General features: G+C 46.5%; 1 protein-coding gene across 7 annotated transcripts in view; it reads left to right on the forward strand.

Moving 5' to 3' along the window:
- Positions 1 to 19,693, forward strand: part of itprid2 (ITPR interacting domain containing 2) — a 20,771-nt gene extending 1,078 nt beyond the window's left edge. The window contains exons 3-24 of one of the 7 annotated variants that reach the window (XM_076168085.1): positions 2,070 to 2,216; positions 2,337 to 2,382; positions 4,061 to 4,113; positions 4,278 to 4,331; positions 7,115 to 7,148; positions 7,260 to 7,364; positions 8,939 to 8,998; positions 9,093 to 9,240; positions 9,325 to 9,385; positions 10,774 to 10,881; positions 11,065 to 11,419; positions 11,781 to 11,967; positions 12,206 to 12,251; positions 13,111 to 13,193; positions 14,151 to 16,002; positions 16,075 to 16,181; positions 16,275 to 16,325; positions 16,634 to 16,758; positions 16,838 to 16,952; positions 17,057 to 17,122; positions 17,239 to 17,535; positions 18,181 to 19,693. In XM_076168085.1, the coding sequence (XP_076024200.1) occupies positions 2,070 to 2,216; positions 2,337 to 2,382; positions 4,061 to 4,113; positions 4,278 to 4,331; positions 7,115 to 7,148; positions 7,260 to 7,364; positions 8,939 to 8,998; positions 9,093 to 9,240; positions 9,325 to 9,385; positions 10,774 to 10,881; positions 11,065 to 11,419; positions 11,781 to 11,967; positions 12,206 to 12,251; positions 13,111 to 13,193; positions 14,151 to 16,002; positions 16,075 to 16,181; positions 16,275 to 16,325; positions 16,634 to 16,758; positions 16,838 to 16,952; positions 17,057 to 17,122; positions 17,239 to 17,535; positions 18,181 to 18,288 (4,208 nt within the window). In that variant the 3' untranslated portion in view covers positions 18,289 to 19,693. The other 6 variants (XM_076168086.1, XM_076168083.1, XM_076168087.1 and 3 more) reach the window with 6 other exon arrangements.
- Positions 19,694 to 21,264: the final 1,571 nt, after the last annotated feature.

The raw sequence follows: 21,264 nt of genomic DNA on the forward strand, positions 1-21,264 counted from the left end.
ATGTTGATCATATGGTTGTTGGTTGGTTGTTAGGGTTAGACTACAGGGTTAGGGTTGTGTCATTGTTGTTGTGTTGGGGTTAGAGCACAGGTGTCAAACTCAAGGCCCGCGGGCCAAATCCGGCCTGCCAAGTCATTTTATGTGGCCCGCGAGAGCGAAGAGGTTTTAAGCGTAAATTGTCCATAAACTTAATTTCCCACAATGCATGTCCATTTTGCGTCCTGTGAAGTGACGGCATCCCAACGCTAAAATGCAGCGTTTCCACATCAGCGTCAGATCAGCGTCAGATCAGCGTCAGATCAGCGTTTAACCAAGGGGATTTTCCGAGGATAGATTCTCTGATATTTTCGTAAATGATTCTGTCATGTAATCTCCATCTGTGAGCGGCTCTCCGTGCCTTACGATCTTCTCAAATTGATCTTCTTCATCGATTTACTCTCCCCAGCAGTATCCAAATCCCTCTTTTAACTTCATTTCCTGCTTTGTACTTTTCAGTAAATGAAAATGAAATGCCGTGTGATTGTTCTGGAAATGTCTCATCTCATTATTATTAATTATTATTATTTCTCTCCTGTATTGTTGTCAGTGAAAGCAAATTGTAACTGTCCAGGCAGAGTTCAACTCTGTTCCTCCAAGACTTTTTTGGAGTTATCCATGGATAGTGAGTGAGTTCAGTTCACATTTCTACATAGATGTGGAAATGTATGTACATGTAAGATCATACAAGTTGTTTTTCCCTGCAGAAAAAGTTTGGTAACCACTGACTTAAGAAATTTCAGGTTTTTCATAATATGTTTTGTAAAAAGATATTTAAATAACATTTGCAATATGAACCTGTACTTCTTTGCACTAAAACAAAGGGAACACTTTATTAACCCATTTATAGGTTATTATGCTATGATTTTACTAATCTGGCCCTCTTGAATCTAAATTGGGCTGAATGTGGCCGCAAACTAAAATGAGTTTGACCCCCCTGGGTTAGAGGGTTAGGGTTGTTGTGTCATTGTTGTTGAGTTGGGGTTAGAGGGTTAGGGTTGTTGTGTCATTGTTGTTGTGTTGATAGTGGTCCAGTGTTCTGGACTATGAAGGAAGCTTGGTTGACCTCAGCCTTGTTTACATAAACTGGCTTGATCAAACCTGCAGGCAGGCAGGCAGGCAGACAGGCAGACAGGCAGACAGGCAGACAGACAGACAGACGGTGTTTATGGACGCTCCTCACTCATTTGTCAGGATTGAAACTAAAACAATAATAATCAGTCTGAGGTAAAGATCACAGCTGATATTCAATCAACCAGATGCAGTAATGACACTGAAGACAACAGTCAGCTTTATTGAATGTGTATTTGCCGGTTGTGTGTGTCTGTGTTTGGTTCATGTTGTGTTTGTGCTGATGTGTTGTGTTGTTGTTGTTGTCCTGACCTCAGCCTTGGTACAGATGTATGTATGCATCAGTGTGTTTGTAGCAGTGTGTACATACGCTTGTGAATGTGTATGTGTGTGTGTGTCTGTGTGCGTGTGTAATTCCTGCCAAACCAGACTGACGACTTCCCACGTATCATGGTGTGATCTGATTGGCCCCGAGGTGTTCATGCTTACACACAGCAGTCTGTGTGTGTGTGTGTGTGTGTGTGTGTGCGTGTGCGTGTGCGTGTGCTTTAACAAGCTTCTCTGGTTTGTGTGTTGGGTCATCACCTTCATCATCACCTTCATCATCACCCTATAGTGACGCTCTAGTGCTGGAGTCACTCCAACCCTGACTCATGAAACAGTCAGAACACCTAAATGACACAAACATGCGTGGATCATGTTAACCTCTGACCCTACTCAGTTAAACATGCGTGGGTCATGTTAACCTCTGACCCTACTCAGTTAAACATGCGTGGGTCATGTTAACCTCTGACCCTACTCAGTTAAACATGCGTGGGTCATGTTAACCTCTGACCCTACTCAGTTAAACATGCGTGGATCCTCTCTCTAACACGGTTAAAGCTCACATGTGTCATGCTGGGGTTGCTTGATTATTTATCAGCTGTTTTCAGATTCTGGCTTGATCTAATCTTATCTTTCAGATCCTGGATCGCGGGCAGGCTGGAGCCTGGCCTGTTTACGGCGCCGGGCCTGGGCCCAGAGCAAAGACTCCCTCTGGCAGGAACCAGGAGCAGAGAGTCCTGGACCCCAGGGAGACGCGGCGGAGCAGAACCCCTCAGAGGAAGCAGGTGAGGCTTTAGTATCATCAGAATCACAAAGGCCTCACCATGACAACAACAACAACAACAACTACGCCTGTCTCCCTCTCTCTGCCTGTCTCTCTGCCTGCCTGCCTGTCTGTCTCTCAGGTGCTGTTCCTAATAATAAGATCACCAGTTGGCTCAGTGAATGCAGGTTAGTGAACAGAAACACGATCCCAATAAAAGAGAAAGAGAAGGAGAGAGGGAGAGGCTGAGAGAGGGAGAGACTGAGAGAGGGAGAGACTGAGAGAGGGAGAGACTGAGAGAGGGAGAGACTGAGAGAGGGAGAGAAGGAGAGAGGGAGAGACTGAGAGAGGGAGAGAAGGAGAGAGGGAGAGACTGAGAGAGGGAGAGACTGAGAGAGGGAGAGAAGGAGAGAGGGAGAGACTGAGAGAGGGAGAGAAGGAGAGAGGGAGAGACTGAGAGAGGGAGAGACTGAGAGAGGGAGAGAAGGAGAGAGGGAGAGACTGAGAGAGGGAGAGAAGGAGAGAGGGAGAGACTGAGAGAGGGAGAGACTGAGAGAGGGAGAGAAGGAGAGAGGGAGGGGCTGAGAGAGGGAGAGACTGAGAGAGGGAGAGAAGGAGAGAGGGAGGGGCTGAGAGAGGGATAAGACAGAAAATCAGGAAGCAGAACACAGGAAGAGAACGACAGAAGACGGAAAAGAGAAAAGAGAGCAAACAGAGGAGGAGTTCAACTGCTGAGTCAATATTCTTATCACACACGCACAGAGAGAGAGAGAGAGAGGGAGAGAGGGAGAGGGGAGTGACGTGTCCTCTGTTGCATCTCCATGACAACATGACCAGCAGAGTCAGAATCACGTTGCCACAGCAACATCTGCACTAAACCAACATGGCTGCCAGCAGGAAGTAGGCGGGTCTATGCGTTACACAACCAACTAGAGTGTGTGTGCATGTGTGTGTGTACTTTGACCCCATGATAAGCAGGATGTCTGACTTCTCAGTGTTTGTGTTTCACCTCACAGCTGAGTCTTACTCTAACTGTGACCACTTAGCCTGGAACAACTAGCTTAGCATGGTTAGTTGTCTTCTACTTAGCTGTTCTGAGTCTAGACCTGTAACGTCATTTAGCCTCTGACTGTTAGCACTAGCCTGGGATATTTGCTTTAACCTATTGAAGAGTTTGGTCGTTAAGTTTTTAAGAAGTCAGCCTGGCACAGTTAGCCTCAGTGTCTCCATGGGTTAGAGAGTTAGCGTTAGGACGAGGCAGGAAGTGAAGTTTCCCTGCATGGACTCAAAGATTCTTTATGGTGATGGAGCATGAATATTAAACTATACAACCATGCTCCAGCTAAACCAACAAAGAAGTACAACATTTCTCTGTCATGTGATTCTAGGGGACCAATCACATCCTTTTCAGAATTTTCCTTATCCTGCGATATTTAACCTAAGCAGGAGTTAACCAGGGATGCTAAGCCTTAGCTTGAATTTAGGGCAATTATCCTTGATTGATTGATGATTTCATTGGTTCAAACAGCAGAAGATCAACAGTCTGTAACTATGGTTACCATGGTTACTATGGTCAGTGCTACGAAGCCCCTTTGATAGACAGCATTGAACTGAACTCTCTGGATACGTTGTCTCTCTCTCTCTGTCTCTGTCTGTCTGTCTGTCTGTCTGTCTCTCTTTGTCTCTCTCTGTCTTTGTCTCTGTGTGTCCCTCTCTCTCTCTGCCCCTCTCTCTCTCTGTCTCTCTGTCTCTCTCTCTCTCTCTCTCTCTCTCTCTCTCTCTCTCTGCCCCTCTCTCTCTGTGTCTCTCCCTCTCTCCGTCTGTCTGTCTGTCTCTACCCCCCCACACCCCCTCTCTCTCTCACAGGTCTCCTTCTGTTGGAGCTTCTTTAGATGATCCTTCAGCTTCTCCTAACAGAGGTCAGACTTGTGTGTGTGTGTGTGTGTGTGTGTGTGTGTGTGTGTGTGTGTGTGTGTGTGTGTGTGTGTGTGTGTGTGTGTGTGTGTGTGTGTGAGGACACATTCACCAGAACAATGAATGTACCATTGTGTCCTCTGTGTGTGTGTTTGGTGTGTGTGAACAGGGGCGCTGAAGAACGGCTGTAGCTTTGAAGATGACCTTTCACTGGGAGCTGAAGGTCAGTGTATGAAAACACACAATACACTTCACCAGCAAATGTCAAAGTTCAGGGAGCTTATACCTGTCTGTCCACCATGCTGCTCCTTACCAAAGAGCTTTTATTGTGATAGGTTGACTCCACTGTGTGTAGAGGGGTTTTATTTTGAAGGTTTATGTAATCAGCAGTGTGCATATGAGTAAACATGTAGACTTCCATAACACAGAAAAAACAAACCAGCAAAACCATCTGTGTGTGTGTGTGTGTGTGTGTGTGTGTGTGTGTGTTGGAGATCAGGTCTCATGTCTCACACAACAACATGAACACAGTGTCACTCTCATGTTTCTTCTCTTACAGCAGATCACAGATGCTCTGAATCTTTAACTTCACATTCTGAGCGCCTGTCCGTCTATAAATCCTTCTGATGAACTGAGGACATAAAGTCAGAATGTAAACATTCTATGATGAAGCTTCTATGTTCAAACGTTCTGAATCAGCTGAGCTCAGCAGAGGTGTCAAAGGTGTCGGCCCTTCAAGTTGTCTCTACGTTACTTTACAGTCTTACAGAGGCGTTTTAACCTCACAGCTCTTTGTGTTGAGCCTCGTCTCTGTCGGGCGCTGGATGATTGATGGGCTTTGACTTCTCTTCAGTTGATCATGAGGCTTTTGGAAACACAATCGGCTGTAACAAGTTTATGTTGCAACACTCAACCTTGGTGTGATGGAATTCAGTGTGTGTGTGTAACGTGTTCACACTGACACACACTGTATGAACAGATCCTCAACAGCTGAAGCACACACAGAACCTGACAGACAGTCTGGCAGAGAGACAGGTCTGAACGTGTCCTCCTCAAGAAAGAAGAGACACAGACCAACACGCATCAACTGCTGAAAGGGAATGATTGATCCATCTGCGATTAACTGTCTCTCTCTCTCTACCTCTCTATCTCTCTGTCACTCTGTCTCTCTACCTCTCTCTCTCACTCTCACTACCTCTGTCTCGCTCTCTCTACCTCTCTGTCTCTCTCTACCTCGCTCTCTCTTTCTCTCTACCTCTCTCTGTGTGTCTCTCTCAATCTACCTGTGTCTCTCTCTCTCTTCCTGTCTCTCTGTTTCTGTCTCTCTTCCCCCTCTCTCTCCCCCCCTCTGTCTGCCCCCCTCTCTGTCTCTCTCTCTCCCCCTCTCTCTGTGTCTGTCTCTCTCCCCCCCCTCTGTCTGTCTGTCTCTCTCCCCCCTCTCTGTCTCTGTCTCTCTCCCCCTCTTTCTCTGTGTCTATATGTCTCTCTGCCACTCTCTCCCCTCTGTTTCTGTCTCCCTCTCTCTGTCTCTCTCTCTCTATGTCCCTCTGTCTGTCTGTCTGTCTCTCTGTCGCTTTGTCTCTCTCTCTGTTTGTCTCTCTCTTTCTGTCTCTCTGTCTCTGTGTGTGTATCGCTCTCTCTGTCTCTTCTGCTTTCACTTTCTGTCTCTCTCTCTGCCTCTCTTTCTGCCTCTCTCTCTTTTTGTCTCTCTCTCTGCCTCTCTTTCTGTCTCTCTGCCTCTCTCTCTTTCTGTCTCTCTCTGCCTCTCTTTCTGTCTCTCTGCCTCTCTCTCCTTCTGTCTCTCTGCCTCTCTTTTTGTCTCTCTTTGCCTCTCTGTTTCTCTGCCTCTCTCTCTTTCTGTCTCTCTCTCTGCCTCTCTGTTTCTCTGCCTCTCTCTCTTTCTGTCTCTCTCTCTGCCTCACTTTCTGTCTCTCTGCCTCTCTTTCTTTTTGTCTCTCTCTCTGCCTCTCTTTCTGTCTCTCTGCCTCTCTCTCTTTTTGTCTCTCTCTCTGCCTCTCTTTCTCTCTCTGCCTCTCTCTTTCTGTCTCTCTCTGCCTCTCTTTCTGTCTCTCTGCCTCTCTCTTACTGTCTCTCTGCCTCTCTCTCTTTTTGTCTCTCTCTCTCTGCCTCTCTTTCTGTCTCTCTGCCTCTCTTTCTGTCTCTCTGCCTCTTTCTTTTTGTCTCTCTCTCTGCCTCTCTTTCTGTCTCTGCCTCTCTCTCTTTCTGTCTCTCTCTGCCTCTCTCTCTGTCTCTTCCGCTTTCTCTTTCTGTCTCTCTCTCTGCCTCTCTTTCTGTCTCTCTGCCTCTCTCTCTTTTTGTCTCTCTCTCTGCCTCTCTTTCTGTCTCTCTGCCTCTCTCTTTCTGTCTCTCTCTCTGCCTCTCTTTCTGTCTCTCTGCCTCTCTCTGCCTCTCTCTCTTTTTGTCTCTCTCTCTGCCTCTCTTTCTGTCTCTCTACCTCTCTCTCTTTTTGTCTCTCTCTCTGCCTCTCTTTCTGTCTCTGTGCCTCTCTGCTTCTTTCTGTCTTCTGCCTCTCTCTCTTTTTGTCTCTGCCTCTCTCTCTTTTTGTCTCTCTCTCTGCCTCTCTTTCTGTCTCTCTGCCTCTCTCTCTTTTTGTCTCTCTCTCTGCCTCTCTTTCTGTCTCTGTGCCTCTCTGCTTCTTTCTGTCTTCTGCCTCTCTCTCTTTTTGTCTCTGCCTCTCTCTCTTTTTGTCTCTCTCTCTGCCTCTCTTTCTGTCTCTCTACCTCTCTCTCTTTTTGTCTCTCTCTCTGCCTCTCTTTCTGTCTCTGTGCCTCTCTGCTTCTTTCTGTCTTCTGCCTCTCTCTCTTTTTGTCTCTCTCTCTGCCTCTCTTTCTCTCTCTCTGCCTCTCTCTCTTTCTGTCTCTGCCTCTCTCTTTTTGTCTCTCTCTCTGCCTCTCTTTCTGTCTCTCTGCCTCTCTCTCTTTTTGTCTGTCTCTCTGCCTCTCTTTCCGTCTCTCTGCCTCTCTTTCTTTCTGTCTCTCTCTGCAGCAAACCATCTTCAGGGCAGTAAATCTGAATCTCAGTGAGTTAAATTTTTTTTCGCTTTGCTCCATTTAGCAAATAAAGGCTGTGAATAACTTTGTGTGTGTGTGTGTGTGTGTGCGTGTGCGTGTGCGTGTGCGTGTGTGTGTAGCGTGGGCAGCGTGGGCCTGGTCGTGGATCAGAGGAGGACTCAGTTTAAGGAAAGAGGAAGAAGCATGAACTCAACAGGATCAGGGAAGAGCAGCAACATGTCCAGGTCAGTGCTCGCAACTCTTCCAATCAGAAACACTCATTCAAATTCAGCTTCAACTTTAGACCAATTGCACCCCATCTGTCCTCCCTAATGTGCTGCTATAGCAACCATCATGTGTTCATTCAGGAAATCATCACCTTCACATTACCAACTAACCACACACACAACTAACTAACTACCCAAACAGTACAACTAACCAACTAATTAACCAAACAACGAATTAACTGCTCAAACATTTGGCTAACAAACTGAACAACCCTCACAACTGAAACAACTAACTAACCAGGCACCCGATTCAGAGTCGGTGACTGAAGGGGTGCGCATAAGTCAGAGGATCTGCAGTGGCCGTCACATTCAGATGAATAAAGTGGGTCCACCGTCCCTTTAAAACAAGCACCTGTCACACATCAATCGAAAACAACAAAAGAACCTTCATGCTTCACCTTCATGCCCTCATGAAAGCACTGAAGGACCTGGACACTGGAGACGCCAGCGCAGGGAGCAAACAGGTGATGGAGAACAGAGAGGGAGAAGGGATTCTTATCTTCTGCATCATTTGGATTATTTTTCCAAACCAAATCTACGGCTGCATGCCATCACACAGGATCGCCTGTGTGGATGTCGCCGGGCAGAGTGTCACACACCATGTATGCTATATTTAGACCAAATATTTATAGGCTGGGAAAGTGATAGTGTAGTCAAATGGTTGTTCAGGTAATGAAAGCCACAGTAGTATTTTTCTTCCTTTATTAATTATTATTCCTTTTTGTTGCTTCTCAGTCAGCGCCCCCCAATTTTATCAATCTCCTTGTTTAGGTTCCAAGTGGTCCTGTGGTCCTTCAGCCAGTCCAAAGCGCTTCAGTGGCTCATATGAGAGAGTAGTGCTGAGTTAATGCAGCTCCACCTGGAGGGGCGGGGGGGGGGGACATATTGCTCAGATGCTGGAGAACATGCAGGAAAAATACAGAGGTGTACAAGCTTGATAAATGAAAGAGACAATAACAGGAGAGCAACTAGGCACATACGCTGCTGCTGATGTTCCATTTTCTATTCCTTTGTGATTTTGGTCTGTTTGAAGAAGGAAACTTTTTTCAACTACCCGGTCAATTCTAACCAATCACAAAACAGCAACACAACCCTAACCCGAGTGCATGGCGTTTGACCAGAGTCTAAGAGCGCTTGTTAATGTGACAAAAACAAACATAACTAAGTTCAAAGTAATTAACAACTAACTAGCTAATCAGCAATCTAATAAACCTATTAAAATTAAACAGTAACATTAAAATATCTAACCAATGGATGAACTTCCTAACTAATGAAAGCTAGGTTTAAATGAATGAACCACAATCTGAACAATTCATACAACTTGATGAATGAACTTCCCTAACTAGTCAGCTGATGTTGCTGGGGGCGGGGCAGCTTGGCAGTGTGTATGGTAGGAAGTGAGTTAGGGATGAGATAATGGGGGGCAGGGAGGAGGAACGATTAAATGGCCAAACAACCAACTAACTAATGAACACTAACTTACATATAACAAACGAACTGACTAACTAACTAACCTGTCTGTGTGTTCGTAGTGTTTCAGAGTTGTTGGCGCAGTCTGAGGAGCATCCAGAGGAGATCCTCCTTACCCTGGGGTTAGACAGACTAACTAACCAGCAGACTAACTGACCAGCTAACCAGCACACTAACTAACACGCCGTCTGACCATTTGTGTGTGTGTGTCCACAGTCTGTCTGAGCTGCTGGACCTCTACGAGGAGGACCCTGAGGAGATTCTCTACAATTTGGGTTTTGGGACAGAAGAACCTGACATTGCCTCAAGGGTTCCTACACGCTTCTTCAACAGCACATCGTCAGCGCGGGGCATTGACATCAAGGTACCCAAGACCACACCCACACCCCAAAAACCACACCCACTCCAATTTCATTAATGACATCATTTGACTTTTGTTGTCCTGCAGGTCTACCTAGGAGCTCAGCTGCAGCGCATGGAGGTGGAGAACCCCAACTATGCCCTGACAAGTATGTGCTGTGCTACTGTAAAGACACACACTGTTGTACCCATGCATTCTCTGTACTTTGTACTACTTTACTCTGTTTACTATATTCCATACATCCTCTGTACCTTCTACTGTTGTGTTGCTGCTGCGCCCCCTGGTGTTATTACTGCAGTATTGCAGTATTAATTCACAATGAGTGTTGTTGTGAACCTTCCATCTTGGTAGCTATGAGGACTCTGTTGACCCTGGCAGAGTTCGGCACTCTGAATGACCAGGTTTGAGGAACAGAGGTTCTTTCTCCCACAGAACCTAATAGAACAGATACACCACCTGTCATGCATAAAGGACTGACTGGTAAAAAGGAGACGTCTGAGACGGGTCCACCTGAACCAGCTTCAAAAGGGCAGAGTTCAAAGTCAGAGTTCAGTGTTGTCGGTGTTTGTGAGTTGACCAGATCAGTCCAGATCTGGTCTTTGTCGTATAGTATTCTCTGTGCTGTCTGCAGGCAGAAACCTGTGATCCAGCTTTGGATGTCAATCAGTTCCCATTCCCTCAGACACAGTAAGTGAGTGATGGACATCAGGTCTGGTCCAATGATACCCTCTCCAGAAAACATGTACCAGTCTCTTCTGTATGTCCTGCACTTAAGTGTCTGCGGGTTCTTGGCCTGTAACCCAGTGCCTGTAGAATGGGACCAACCAGGTTGTTCAAAACAAAAACCCTCTCTTGTATGACAACGAGCTGGACACAGGTCCATCTAGGACATCAGGTCCACTAAGCCCTACCAGTTTGTAATGTTGGAAGCCCTTGTTGCCTAAAAGCAAATCCAAACCCTTCATACCGTCCCTGCTCCTCTTTCCCTCTTTCCCAGCCTGGAACAAAAGGTTCCAGGCTGAAGAAGAACAATATTGGGGCATCAATGTCTCTGATGGTGGAGACAGGAGCTCTCATCACCTCCTGTTCTCCAGGTTCCCATTGGACATGGTCCACACTACCTAGAATAATAACTCTGCACTTTTCTCCAAAGCTCTTTATATGTTGCTCACATTCACCCATTCACACACTGATGCAGTTTCACACCATGCAAGGAAACAGCCTGCACGTTAGGAGCAGTTAGGGGTTCGGTGTCTTGCTCAATACTTTGACAGGCTCTCTAGGACGACAGCAGCTCAATCATCTTGTGGATGCTGGAAACAAGCTGCGGAACTGGATCAGAGGACACTTCAGAGAGTGTAGACACACTCTTTTAGAGAACTTTTGTGACAGGGAGAAGACTTGGATGAATGAGGATCCTTTCATAAAGGCCGGAGCTTCTAAATGGACGACCATCAGCTCGTGCTTACCTGTATTTCATCTCTTTAGCCAATGATGCTTTCTTGTGATTTGTCCCTGTCTCTCTGTCTTTGTCAGATCGTTTCCGTCAGATTGAAGTTTTAACGTCGGTTGCTAACGAGTTCTTTCAGCTCTACAGTCAGGTTTCGGGTCAGACAGTCCAACCAATCAGCTCCAGGGACAAAGGTAACCTTGATGACCACTGACCAGTCAGATGTTACTTGTTAATAATAAACTAATGAAGTGGGTTTGTGTGCATGCACCTGTTTTATGATCTATGTAGCACATGTATGTCCTATACTTTTAAGCTCAGGACTTTGCTGTAAGCTGTTAACGTTAGTGTTTGGTTATGTTGTTCTCAACGATCAGCAGAGGGAGGTGGAGCTGAAGAGGCATGTCCTCCTCTGAAGAGGAGTAACTCAGCGCTAAACGCTGTCAAACTCCTGAAGAAAACCATCACGAAACACAACCTGCTGGGGGGTATGGCCGAGTCACCCAAAACGCACACAGTCTCCACCAATCGGGAGACACCTCACAGTGGCCACAACCCCTCTGAGCACCATCATGCTAACGGCTATGTGGCGCAGGATGACAGCAGTGCCAAACCTGACCATCAAGTGGAGACGGTCAGTCAGAAGAACAGCCGAAAGAAAGATAACTGCCTGGCAACTGTTACCGAGGAATCCAACGGTGACGGAGAGACAGACAGACTGACGGAGGACAGGTACAAAGATATGACCTATCATAATAAAAGTGCCTAACTTTTGTTTTTTAAGAGATGTCTCACATCACAAGTACTACATTCAACCAATACTTTTGCGCCAGTTGGCTAATAAGTTAATGATCAAAGTCAAATAGCTAGCTAATGTTTGAATGCTAAGTAATGTGTGTTTGCTAAAAAGCTTGTAGTAAGTTGTTGGTTAGTTAGCACGTTTGTCAAGTTCAGTAGTACCAAACTGTTAAATGAAATGCTGATGTTTTCCTCTATTTCTAACCAGTTAACTTTACTGAGCTAATGAGCTCCATGAAGGAGTTCACCAGTTTGTTTCCTGTTAGCTTCCAGCTAACTGTTTTCCTGCTAACAGGCCTGGAGTCGCCATTGTAGAGCCTCACCGGACATCAACTGACCTGTATTCAACCAATGAAGTGGCAGAGGAGAGAGTCCCGGTCATTAGAGAGGAAGGAAAGAATCTGACCTCCACCCCAGAAAAAGCTCCGCCCCACGAGGTCCAGCTCTGCTCTGAACACACTCCGTCCTTTGACATGGACGAGGTACAGTCTTCTGGAATTGTTAACTTGACCTCTGGATTCTTCTGTATTCCTTGAAAGTAACAGGTGGCGCCTTTTGTGTTTGTTACATATCAGCCTATGAACCATGGGGATGGAAATGGGAGGGGCCTAATCATTTTCTCAGAAATTCCCTTAAGGCTTTCTGTATAAACACATGGAGACAAAAACATAGAATTCATAATGATTATTTTGAGTTTAATGATACAATCTGTTTTTTTAGGTTCAGAGTAATGAAGATGCACCAACCACAACCTCCACAACCGCTGGTGAGTTTAGCACGACCTTTGACCTTGACCTTAACACAGGCTGAAGGACAAACATAATGGTGATTTATGGTTCTGACAGGATGTGATGAAGATTTGCTCTTCATCTTTGTTCAATCAAATTGAAGCCAGGTGATATCTAATTCAAGCTAAATGTTTAATTCTCTGTCTGTCTGTCTTTCTCCCTGTCTCTGTCTCTGTCTCTGTCTCTGTCTCTATCCCTGTCTCTGTCTCCGTCTCTGTCTCTATCCCTGTCTCTGTCTCTGTCTCTGTCTCTATCCCTGTCTCTGTCTCTGTCTCCGTCTCTGCCTCTGTCTCTGTCTCTGTCTCTATCCCTGTCTCTGTCTCCGTCTCTGCCTCTGTCTCTGTCTCTGTCTCTGTCTCTGTCTCTATCCCTGTCTCTGTCTCCGTCTCTGTCTCTATCCCTGTCTCTGTCTCCGTCTCTGTCTCTATCCCTGTCTCTGTCTCTGTCTCTGTCTCTATCCCTGTCTCTGTCTCTGTCTCCGTCTCTGCCTCTGTCTCTGTCTCTGTCTCTATCCCTGTCTCTGTCTCCGTCTCTGCCTCTGTCTCTGTCTCTGTCTCTGTCTCTGTCTCTATCCCTGTCTCTGTCTCCGTCTCCGCCTCTGTCTCTGTCTCTGTCTCTGTCTCTGTCTCTATCCCTGTCTCTGTCTCCATCTCCGTCTCTGTCTCTGTCTCTATCCCTGTCTCTGTCTCTGCCTCTGTCTCTGTCTCTGTCTCTATCCCTGTCTCTGTCTCCGTCTCCGTCTCCGTCTCCGTCTCTGTCTCTGTCTCTGTCTCTGTCTCTGTCTCTGTCTCTGTCTCCGTCTCTGCCTCTGTCTCTGTCTCTGTCTCTCTCCCTCAGACATGGTGAGGACCGTCAGTCAGCAGTCAGACAGCAGTGGTTTTGCTGAGGATCCATCTACAGAGTTAATCAGCTTCCTGAAGGTGCTTCAGTGTTCTGCTCTTCCTGTGTGTCTCAGAATTCCCTCAGACCTGATAGAAAGACATTTCACACACTAAACGTCTGGCACATGACCGCTCCTTCCATCCTTTAAAGCCATGACATCAGAGAGGCAGCTTTATAAATTAGATTATTTAAAGGATGATGAAGTAGTGAGCCTTGGCATAGCACTTGGTTCTAATATATAAATGATGGCTATAAACTGATACCTGTGCAGCCTTTAGCAGAGCATCTGAACAGAGGGGAAGAGCGGCAAACAGAGCTGGAGGTCTGCTCTACTCTGGAGCAGGCTGCTAGAAATCACTAGAACTTCACTTATAGAAAGTTACATTTACACACAGGGTGACATTAAGGCACCTAAAGGAAACCCACTTCACTGTGAATGTTCCAGATTTATTACTGCAGCTCCCCTGATAAAATATAAAACAGGTATTATATGAGATGCCGACTGCCAGAATGAGCCCAGTAGAGATATGTAGACAGAGTGTGATCAAAGCAGGGCTCAGCCACGTTTACCAGCAATGGAGCCATATTCAGACATTTTGGGCAAAGAAAATCTGTATCGCAAAATCTATGAGCCTTAAAATGAGTTCATTGAAATTAAGTGAATTAAGTTTAAATTAGCTCAACAATACTAATCTATCAAATGTTTGACAGTGGGCTTTATATGATAATGAGCTACCCGGAGGAAAAGGCGTCGGTTCTGACGCACATTTTAGTTGCAAAATAATAATTTGGTGTATAAGCTACACATTTAAAAAGTGGAGAATGTAAAACTCATAACAATAATACATAACAGTGAAAAAGTAAATGTCATTTTTGTCAAGACCCCAGGGAGCCACTGGAGAACGGGTGATGGAGGGCTCTTCAGTGGCTCTCAGCTCTTTTGTGTTATAAATATTATTATTATTATAAATTAGTTTTGATTGATCTGTCCTCAGGTACAGGAGAGCTGTGACAGCTGTGACAGTGAGACCACTGTGACATCTCATCCATCAGTCGACGTGGCCACGCCCCTCGCCTTTGACCAACCAGTCTTTGTTCTGCAGGTCAGCAGAGTGGAGGAGGCGGAGCCTGATGGACCTACTGATGCTGCTGGGAGCTGTAGTCCCAGGGCTGAAGAGGAGCAGGATGGGAGTGCGGTGCAGATTCCACAGTACCTGGCCCACCAACTGCCCAGGAAGCGGAGTGAAGACCTGGAGGAGGAGCGTGGTGAAAATGGGAATGGAACTGATCTGGAAACAGAACACATACAGAACCTTTCTGCTACAGAACCAGAACCACAACACCCCCACATCCGATCAGCTTCCGAACCAGAATCAGGGCATACCCAGATCCAGCCTGCAACGGAACCAGAAACCCAGATCCAAACAGAGTCTGCCACAGACGTGGATCCTCCCACAGGGGGTGCAGTGAACTGTCAAGCTGTGTTTTCTCAGGAGGAGAGAGATGTGTTAGCCACCACTGGCCCAGTTTGCCCTCCCGCTCCATCCTGTCTGGTCCTGAATGCTCTCAACCGAGCCAAACAGAACCGCCAGAGTCGGGCGAGGCCTCGGGTCGACCCCCAAACCCCTGCACGGGGACGTGATATGGGCCCTCTACAGAGATCATCCTCCCTGCCCTCGTCCTTCCTCTCTCCATCCAGGGTGGTGTCCTCCGTCAGGATCCAGTTTGGACAGGGCCAGGCTTCCTGCACCCCTCCCGCATACTCCTACAAATACTCTCATCAGAAGGGACGGGAACAGGGTCAGGAAGAGGACCAACAGGAGGAGCGGGAGGTAGGACAAAACAACTGCCTCTCAACTCTGATCATTAACCCCGCTTCCTCCAACAACCAGCCAGCGAGGGTCCCCACAGAAGCTCCTCCCACACCACCTAAGCCCATCCCCCGCTACCTCCAAGGATCCATGTATTCACTGCAAAGTCTCAGCCCTCCTCCCAATTGCTCATCAGCAGGCCGCACCCACTCCTGGGGTACCCAGAGCGTCCCAGATCTCTCATCCCATCAGCAGAATCCTGGCCCAATTCATCAGAACATCAGCACCAACCAGAACCAGATCTGGAATTCAGGGCCGATCTTGTTCCCAAGCTCCGGTCCTAATCCTATCCCGAGTCTTAACTCCATCACTTTTCCCAATCACAGCCCAAATCCTTATTCCCCAAATCCCCCGCCTCACTACCCCTCACCTCTCCATCTATACTCCAGCCTTCCCAACCTCCTCCAACCCCCATTTCCTCATCATTCCAGTAATTCCAGTCTCCATCGTCCTACAACTCCCACAATCCCCATGCATGAGGCCCCAGCACCCCTGGCTCCTCACCATGCTGGTCTGAGTAACCTACACCATCATCATCCTCCCATAATGCACCACTCTGGGTACACATCTTCACCGTACCCCGGCATTCTGCCGGGCTCACCATTTGTCTCACCTTACTTTGGTTACCATGGCTACATGGCTCCACACCTGGGCTATGCCAATACTGCCCCCCAGTGCCCACCATTGGCACCAGAACACGCCCTCTATCCTGGACTTACTGCTTCTGCTCCAGCTCCAGGTTCTTTCCTAGGCCTGGACCCGGCCCCTGGGGTCGGACACAGCCTGCACCACCCTGGCTTCAGTGGTTCAGCTTCGGCCCCATCTTCCCTCCCAGACCTGAATCCAAATCCTAGTGTCGGTCCACTCCTTCACCCGGGGCTCACGGTCCCTGCTCCTTCAGCTCCAGGATGTTTTCCGTTCATGGCTCTGGCTCCTGCTCCAGGATTCCACCCTGATCTGGATGCCACTCTCCCAGGTTTGTCCCTGGCTCCAGGTTCAACACACAACCTCCACTCTGGCCTGGCTGCAGCTTCTCTTCTACCTCCAGGTTTAGGACACAACCCACACCATGAACCTGTTGCCTCATCCAGCACTGAGATGCAACTGAGGAGAGTTCTGCATGATATCAGGGGAACTGTTCAAAGCATGAGCCAGGTTTGTCTCATTAGTTTACTTCCTGTTGTGTCATCTCTGCTCCCCCCCCCCCCCTCCTGTTATGACATTGTCTTCCTCATGTCTTATGTTTAGAGCGGAGTGACCAGTCCGGACTCTTTCGGATCAGCGCTGCCAAACCATCAGGTAAACTGCAAATCAGTAGCTAAGGAAAGTCTGGGACAGAGCACAGTGTAGGACAAGACAGAAGAAGAAACAGGACCACATAGAACACACAACCAAACAGGGCCAGATAGAAGACAAAAACAACACAAGTTCAAATGAAATGTATTTGTGTAGCTCTTTATCACACTCACTGTCTGAACTTAAAGGCCCACAAGAGAACAAGATACAGATTAGACAAGAGACAGGAAAGGAAAGAAGACGCCAAGATAGGAGACAAAACAGAACACAGACAGATAGAAGAAAAGATCAATGTTTGTCTCTGTCTTCAGTCATTGGTGGAGTTACAAAAGAAGAGGCGGGGCCTGAACTTGTTCCGCACTCAGATGATGGACCTGGAGGTGTCAATCATCCGACAGCAGGCGCAGGTGTACAGACACCTGAGTCCTGCTGACAGGTTAGACGCACACAATAATGTGCACACACCTGTGTTGTAATGTGTTTGTTGTCTTTTGAAACGTGTGTGTGATGTTCAGGCTGGAGGTGGAGCAGCTTCAATCTCTGAGGTCAGAGGTCAGAGAGGAATTGCAGGAGCTGGAACAACAGCTAGAGGACAGACTGATGGGGCTGACCTATCACACAAACTACAAGGTACACACACACACCATATGGTACATACAGACAACACACCCACACCACAGGGTACACACACAACACAACAAACTGCAGTGATGACTTCCTGTTATCTTCCTCAGGGTTTCCATAGAGACAACAGTGTTGATAGTCTGTCAACAACCTCTGCACTGAGAGCCATGGAGCCGGTCAGCACACACACACACACACACACACACACACAAACACACACAGATGCACGCACAAATACACACAAACACACAAACATATATGTTTGTGACTCACTATTTATCTTTGTGTGTAGATGTCTGACCTGCTCAGAGAGCAGCTTTTACTCCAATCAGAGCTCTGCTATGATGGCCACACCCCTTCCACAGGCCCCTCCTCCCGATCCTCCAGTCCAGTCAGAGGAGGTGGGGAGCAGAAAGGAGGCGTGTTCAGTGCATCAGTTAACATAATCCCCGCCCCAGCTCCTCGACCCAACACACACACAGAGGAGGAGGAGGCTGAAGAGGGGGGGGAGGCGGAGGGGGAGGAAAGGGCGGCGAACCAAGGAGGAGGCGGAGTCAGGCTGGATAGCATGCAGCAGTTCATCAGAGAGGTAAGAGTCACTGAAGCTAAGTGTAGTGAGGCCAAACGCTGTGTTGTTTACGTCTGAACTAGGTCACTCATGCTTTGTAAGTTGTATTATTTATTATTTACTCATATTATTTATAATAAATGTATGTATGTGACCACATTCATCAATGTTAGCATCAGCTTCACGTCATGCTAACGATTTGTTTCAACATCAACAAATGTTTCTGGAGTTTTTGCCGTCAGTTTCTCTGTTTGTGTGAAATGTCTCCCCTGAGCTGGATAGAAACAGCTCCTCTGCTGGTGTCTTTCCTCTTCTTCTGTTGTTTTTTTGGCGGTGGGCATTCATACTGTTGCATTACGGCCATCAACTGGACTGTCCCTTGCCCTGTGTGACCTGTGTTTCGATTAGAACAAAAGGCTGGAGACAGCTTCATCCCAACACCTATGTGCATTTGTGAACAGTGAAGATCACCATGTGTGAAAGGCGCTAGAGAGAGAAACAACCACAAAGAGTTCAGACGTAAAGAGGCAGTGAATGGTGTCACTTTATTGTGCTTTTATTTAAAATTTTAACTCAGCAGTTTGTAGATGTCAGAGCTAACTGTTATAAGCTAACGTAACACTAGCATGGATATTCCAATGTAATTTCTCTTTTAATTTGTTCTAGATCAGAGAAAGCGTGACACAGGAAGTGCGACAAGAAATCTACAGTGAGCTTCTGGCAGCTGTGTCGCCACGGCAACCCTCCTCAGCTATCCGTCAGCAGCCGCTGTAGCCTTGGCAATAGTAGAGCCCTGCCCCCTTCTCATCACTACTGTCAGTCTTTATATATATATAAATATATATGTGTGTGTGACTCTAACACTGTACTTCTGTAACACTGACCAAACACACAAGCCCCTCCCACCAATCACCTGCACTTTGTCCTGCTGTTGGCGAGCGTCCTTGTTAGCGTGAGCATCGGACAGAAAGCTCAGTTGTCATAGTTTCTGCATAGCTTGAGGCGTGGCCCAGTCTGGCTTGGCCACGCCTCCCCCAATGTCTCCCTCAACTTTTCCTCAAATTACGATTTCTGTGTGACATTCTGTGAGGATGTTTGTTTGTTTTCACTACTGTAATTACGACTGTACTGCTACTATCAATACTACTACTCAGGAAGTCCTAATCACTTTTTAGATGTTGATGTATTTATAATTGTGTACCATAAAATTTCTACAGAGCGAGAACAACATGAGAAGTCAAACTGATGATCAGCTTTAATAAAGCCAATAATGATCAATTAAAAGATACTTTGATCAGTTTGGCACATCCTGAGTCACTGTTGGATCTTAAACTAACTTTTATTAAAACCAAGTTAAAAATATCTTTGAATTTATTTGTAAACATTTAAGGACACAGTTGGAGAAAGGAGGTTTGACCTTGATCATCATGTTTCACACTAAGATCACCAGAAAGAGAATAATGAATTATCAATTCACACTCCAACTTCGGCAGGGTTACCAGATGACCTTTAAATGAACTTTGGTTTGAGCCGAAATGACGCCCTGACCAGATACGAGGTTTTAACGATAAAGTGGAATTGACAATCAGGTGACAAAGCGAGAGAGAATCCCCTCTGTAATCAGTTCAACCTAAACCCAACTGACTGAGAACCAGATGTGTGTGTACACGCATGCGTGTGTACGTGCATGTGTGCGTTTGTTTGCATGTGTGTGTGTGTGTTGGTATTGAGCAGGTGAGGTCATTGTGATGTGGAGGTCAGGGTCAGAGGTCAAAGCTTACTCATTAGAGGGTTTCAGTAAGTTGACGTGGAGACGACGGTGATGCAATGATGAGGAATGATTTCACATTTTGAGGGGGAGGCTCGTTAGTTTTTAGCTACATGAGCATGTTAGCAACACACCCATCAACCATGTTAGCATGTTGGCTGCTGTAGCATACCAGCTGCAGCAACTTCATAGCTCTATTAGCAGTTTTGCTAAAGTAGCATGTTAGTTGTGTTAGCATGTCATCCGCCTCAATACGTTTAGTGTGTTAACATTGCAGCTATGATCTTTTGTTAGCTTTGCATGTTAGCTCCTCGCTATCTGCTGAGAAACTTGTGCAATAATGTGAATTAAAACACTGACCACTAAGAACATTATCAATAAATTATCAATTAATCAAAGGTAACACTTCAACTGGGATCAAAACTGTCCGTCTGATCAGTTATAAAAATCTAAATGTTTATCACTGAATCTTTTTGTACAAACTGTATGGAAGTTGTGATGTTGAGGGTGAGGAATGGGGCTGAGCCTGAGTAGGCTGAGCCAGACAAGCAACTAACGCTAAGAGACTGGTAATTGGGATGATCATAGTCAGAGTCCTCTAGTGGTCGCCAGAGGAACTACATGCCTCGGCTGCTGAGGAAGCTGATTGGTCCATTATGAGTCTGTTTGTTTGTTGTAATGTTTATTTGTTTACTTGAGAGATTTCACAAAAATAACAAATAAAACCAATTTATTTTTTCTCTAAACCTGACAAATCTGGTGTGTGTGTGTGTGTGTGTAAGAGAGGGAGCGAGACAGAAAAACAAAGGGAGAGAGAGTTACAGGGACAGAGAGAGATGGAAGGAGAGAGAAAGAGATAAGATAAGATGAAAGTTTATTATCCCGAAGGAAATTACTGTGCAACAGTTACAGTACAGTGCAGAATGAAACTAGAACGAGAAATCACCAAACCTAGTGCAATATAGAGAAACCTGCAAGAGTGCATGCAGATAATACACAACAAGTACAACATAATAAGTACACACAATAAGGGGTACGAAGTACATACAATCGGGGAACAGTACATGACAGTACACATACATGAGGAGGATGGGATTCAATGGCCACAGGGAGGAAGGATTTCCTGTGGCGTTCAGTCGTACACCTGGGGGGAATGAGTCGTTTACTGAAGGTGCTTCTGTACGAGGCCAGCACCTGGTGGAGAGGGGGAGAGTCATTGCTCATGATGCTACGTAGCTTGCGCAGCGTTCTCCTCTCCGACACACGCTCCAACGAATCAAGTTCAACCCCCAGGACGGAGCCAGCCTTCCTGACGATCTTGTCGATCCTGTTGGAGAGTCTACCTGCATCGCCGACAGCTTACTCCCGAGCAGGACAGGCTGAACGCTGTTGAATGCACTGGAAAAGTCAAAGAACATGACTCTGACAGTGCTGCCGGTCTGTCCAGATGGGCGTAGGCACGGTGAAGCAGGAAGATGACGGCGTCCTCTACTCCCCAGTTTCGGCAAATAGGCAAAATGGAGAGGGTCCGGTGATGGTTTGACCAGGGGCTGAAGGAACACACACACACACACACAAATATAATGGAACAAAGAGTAGAGTAGGCCAGAGCAGTGTCTGTGTGTGTGTGTGTGTTAGCTGCATTAGAGTGTGTGTGTGTGATGCACTTATTTGTTTTCTAATTTGTCCTTTTTTCTCATTCCTCTTGGTACCTAACTTATTGCACTCCTCCTCTAGCGCTAGTTTTGCTCTTAGCTGTTGGTTTTGGAAGGAAATGCACTTAGGATTTCTTGTGACCTGAAGTTCTTTTATCTTCCTTTGTTGAACGCACTTATTGGAAGTCGCTTTGAATAAAAGCGTCTGCTAAATGACTGTAATGTAATGTAATGTAACGTTCGCCGTGTTAGAGAGTGTGTGTGTGTGTGTTAGCTGCGTTAGTGTGTGTGTGTGTGTGTGTGTGCGTGTTAGCTGTGGCAGTGCGT

Source organism: Genypterus blacodes, unplaced genomic scaffold (genome assembly GCF_046128005.1).
Source record: "Genypterus blacodes isolate CSIRO-AG114 ecotype Tasmania unplaced genomic scaffold, CSIRO-AGI_Gbla_v1 ptg000187l_1, whole genome shotgun sequence".
Taxonomy (NCBI): Eukaryota; Metazoa; Chordata; class Actinopteri; order Ophidiiformes; family Ophidiidae; genus Genypterus; species Genypterus blacodes.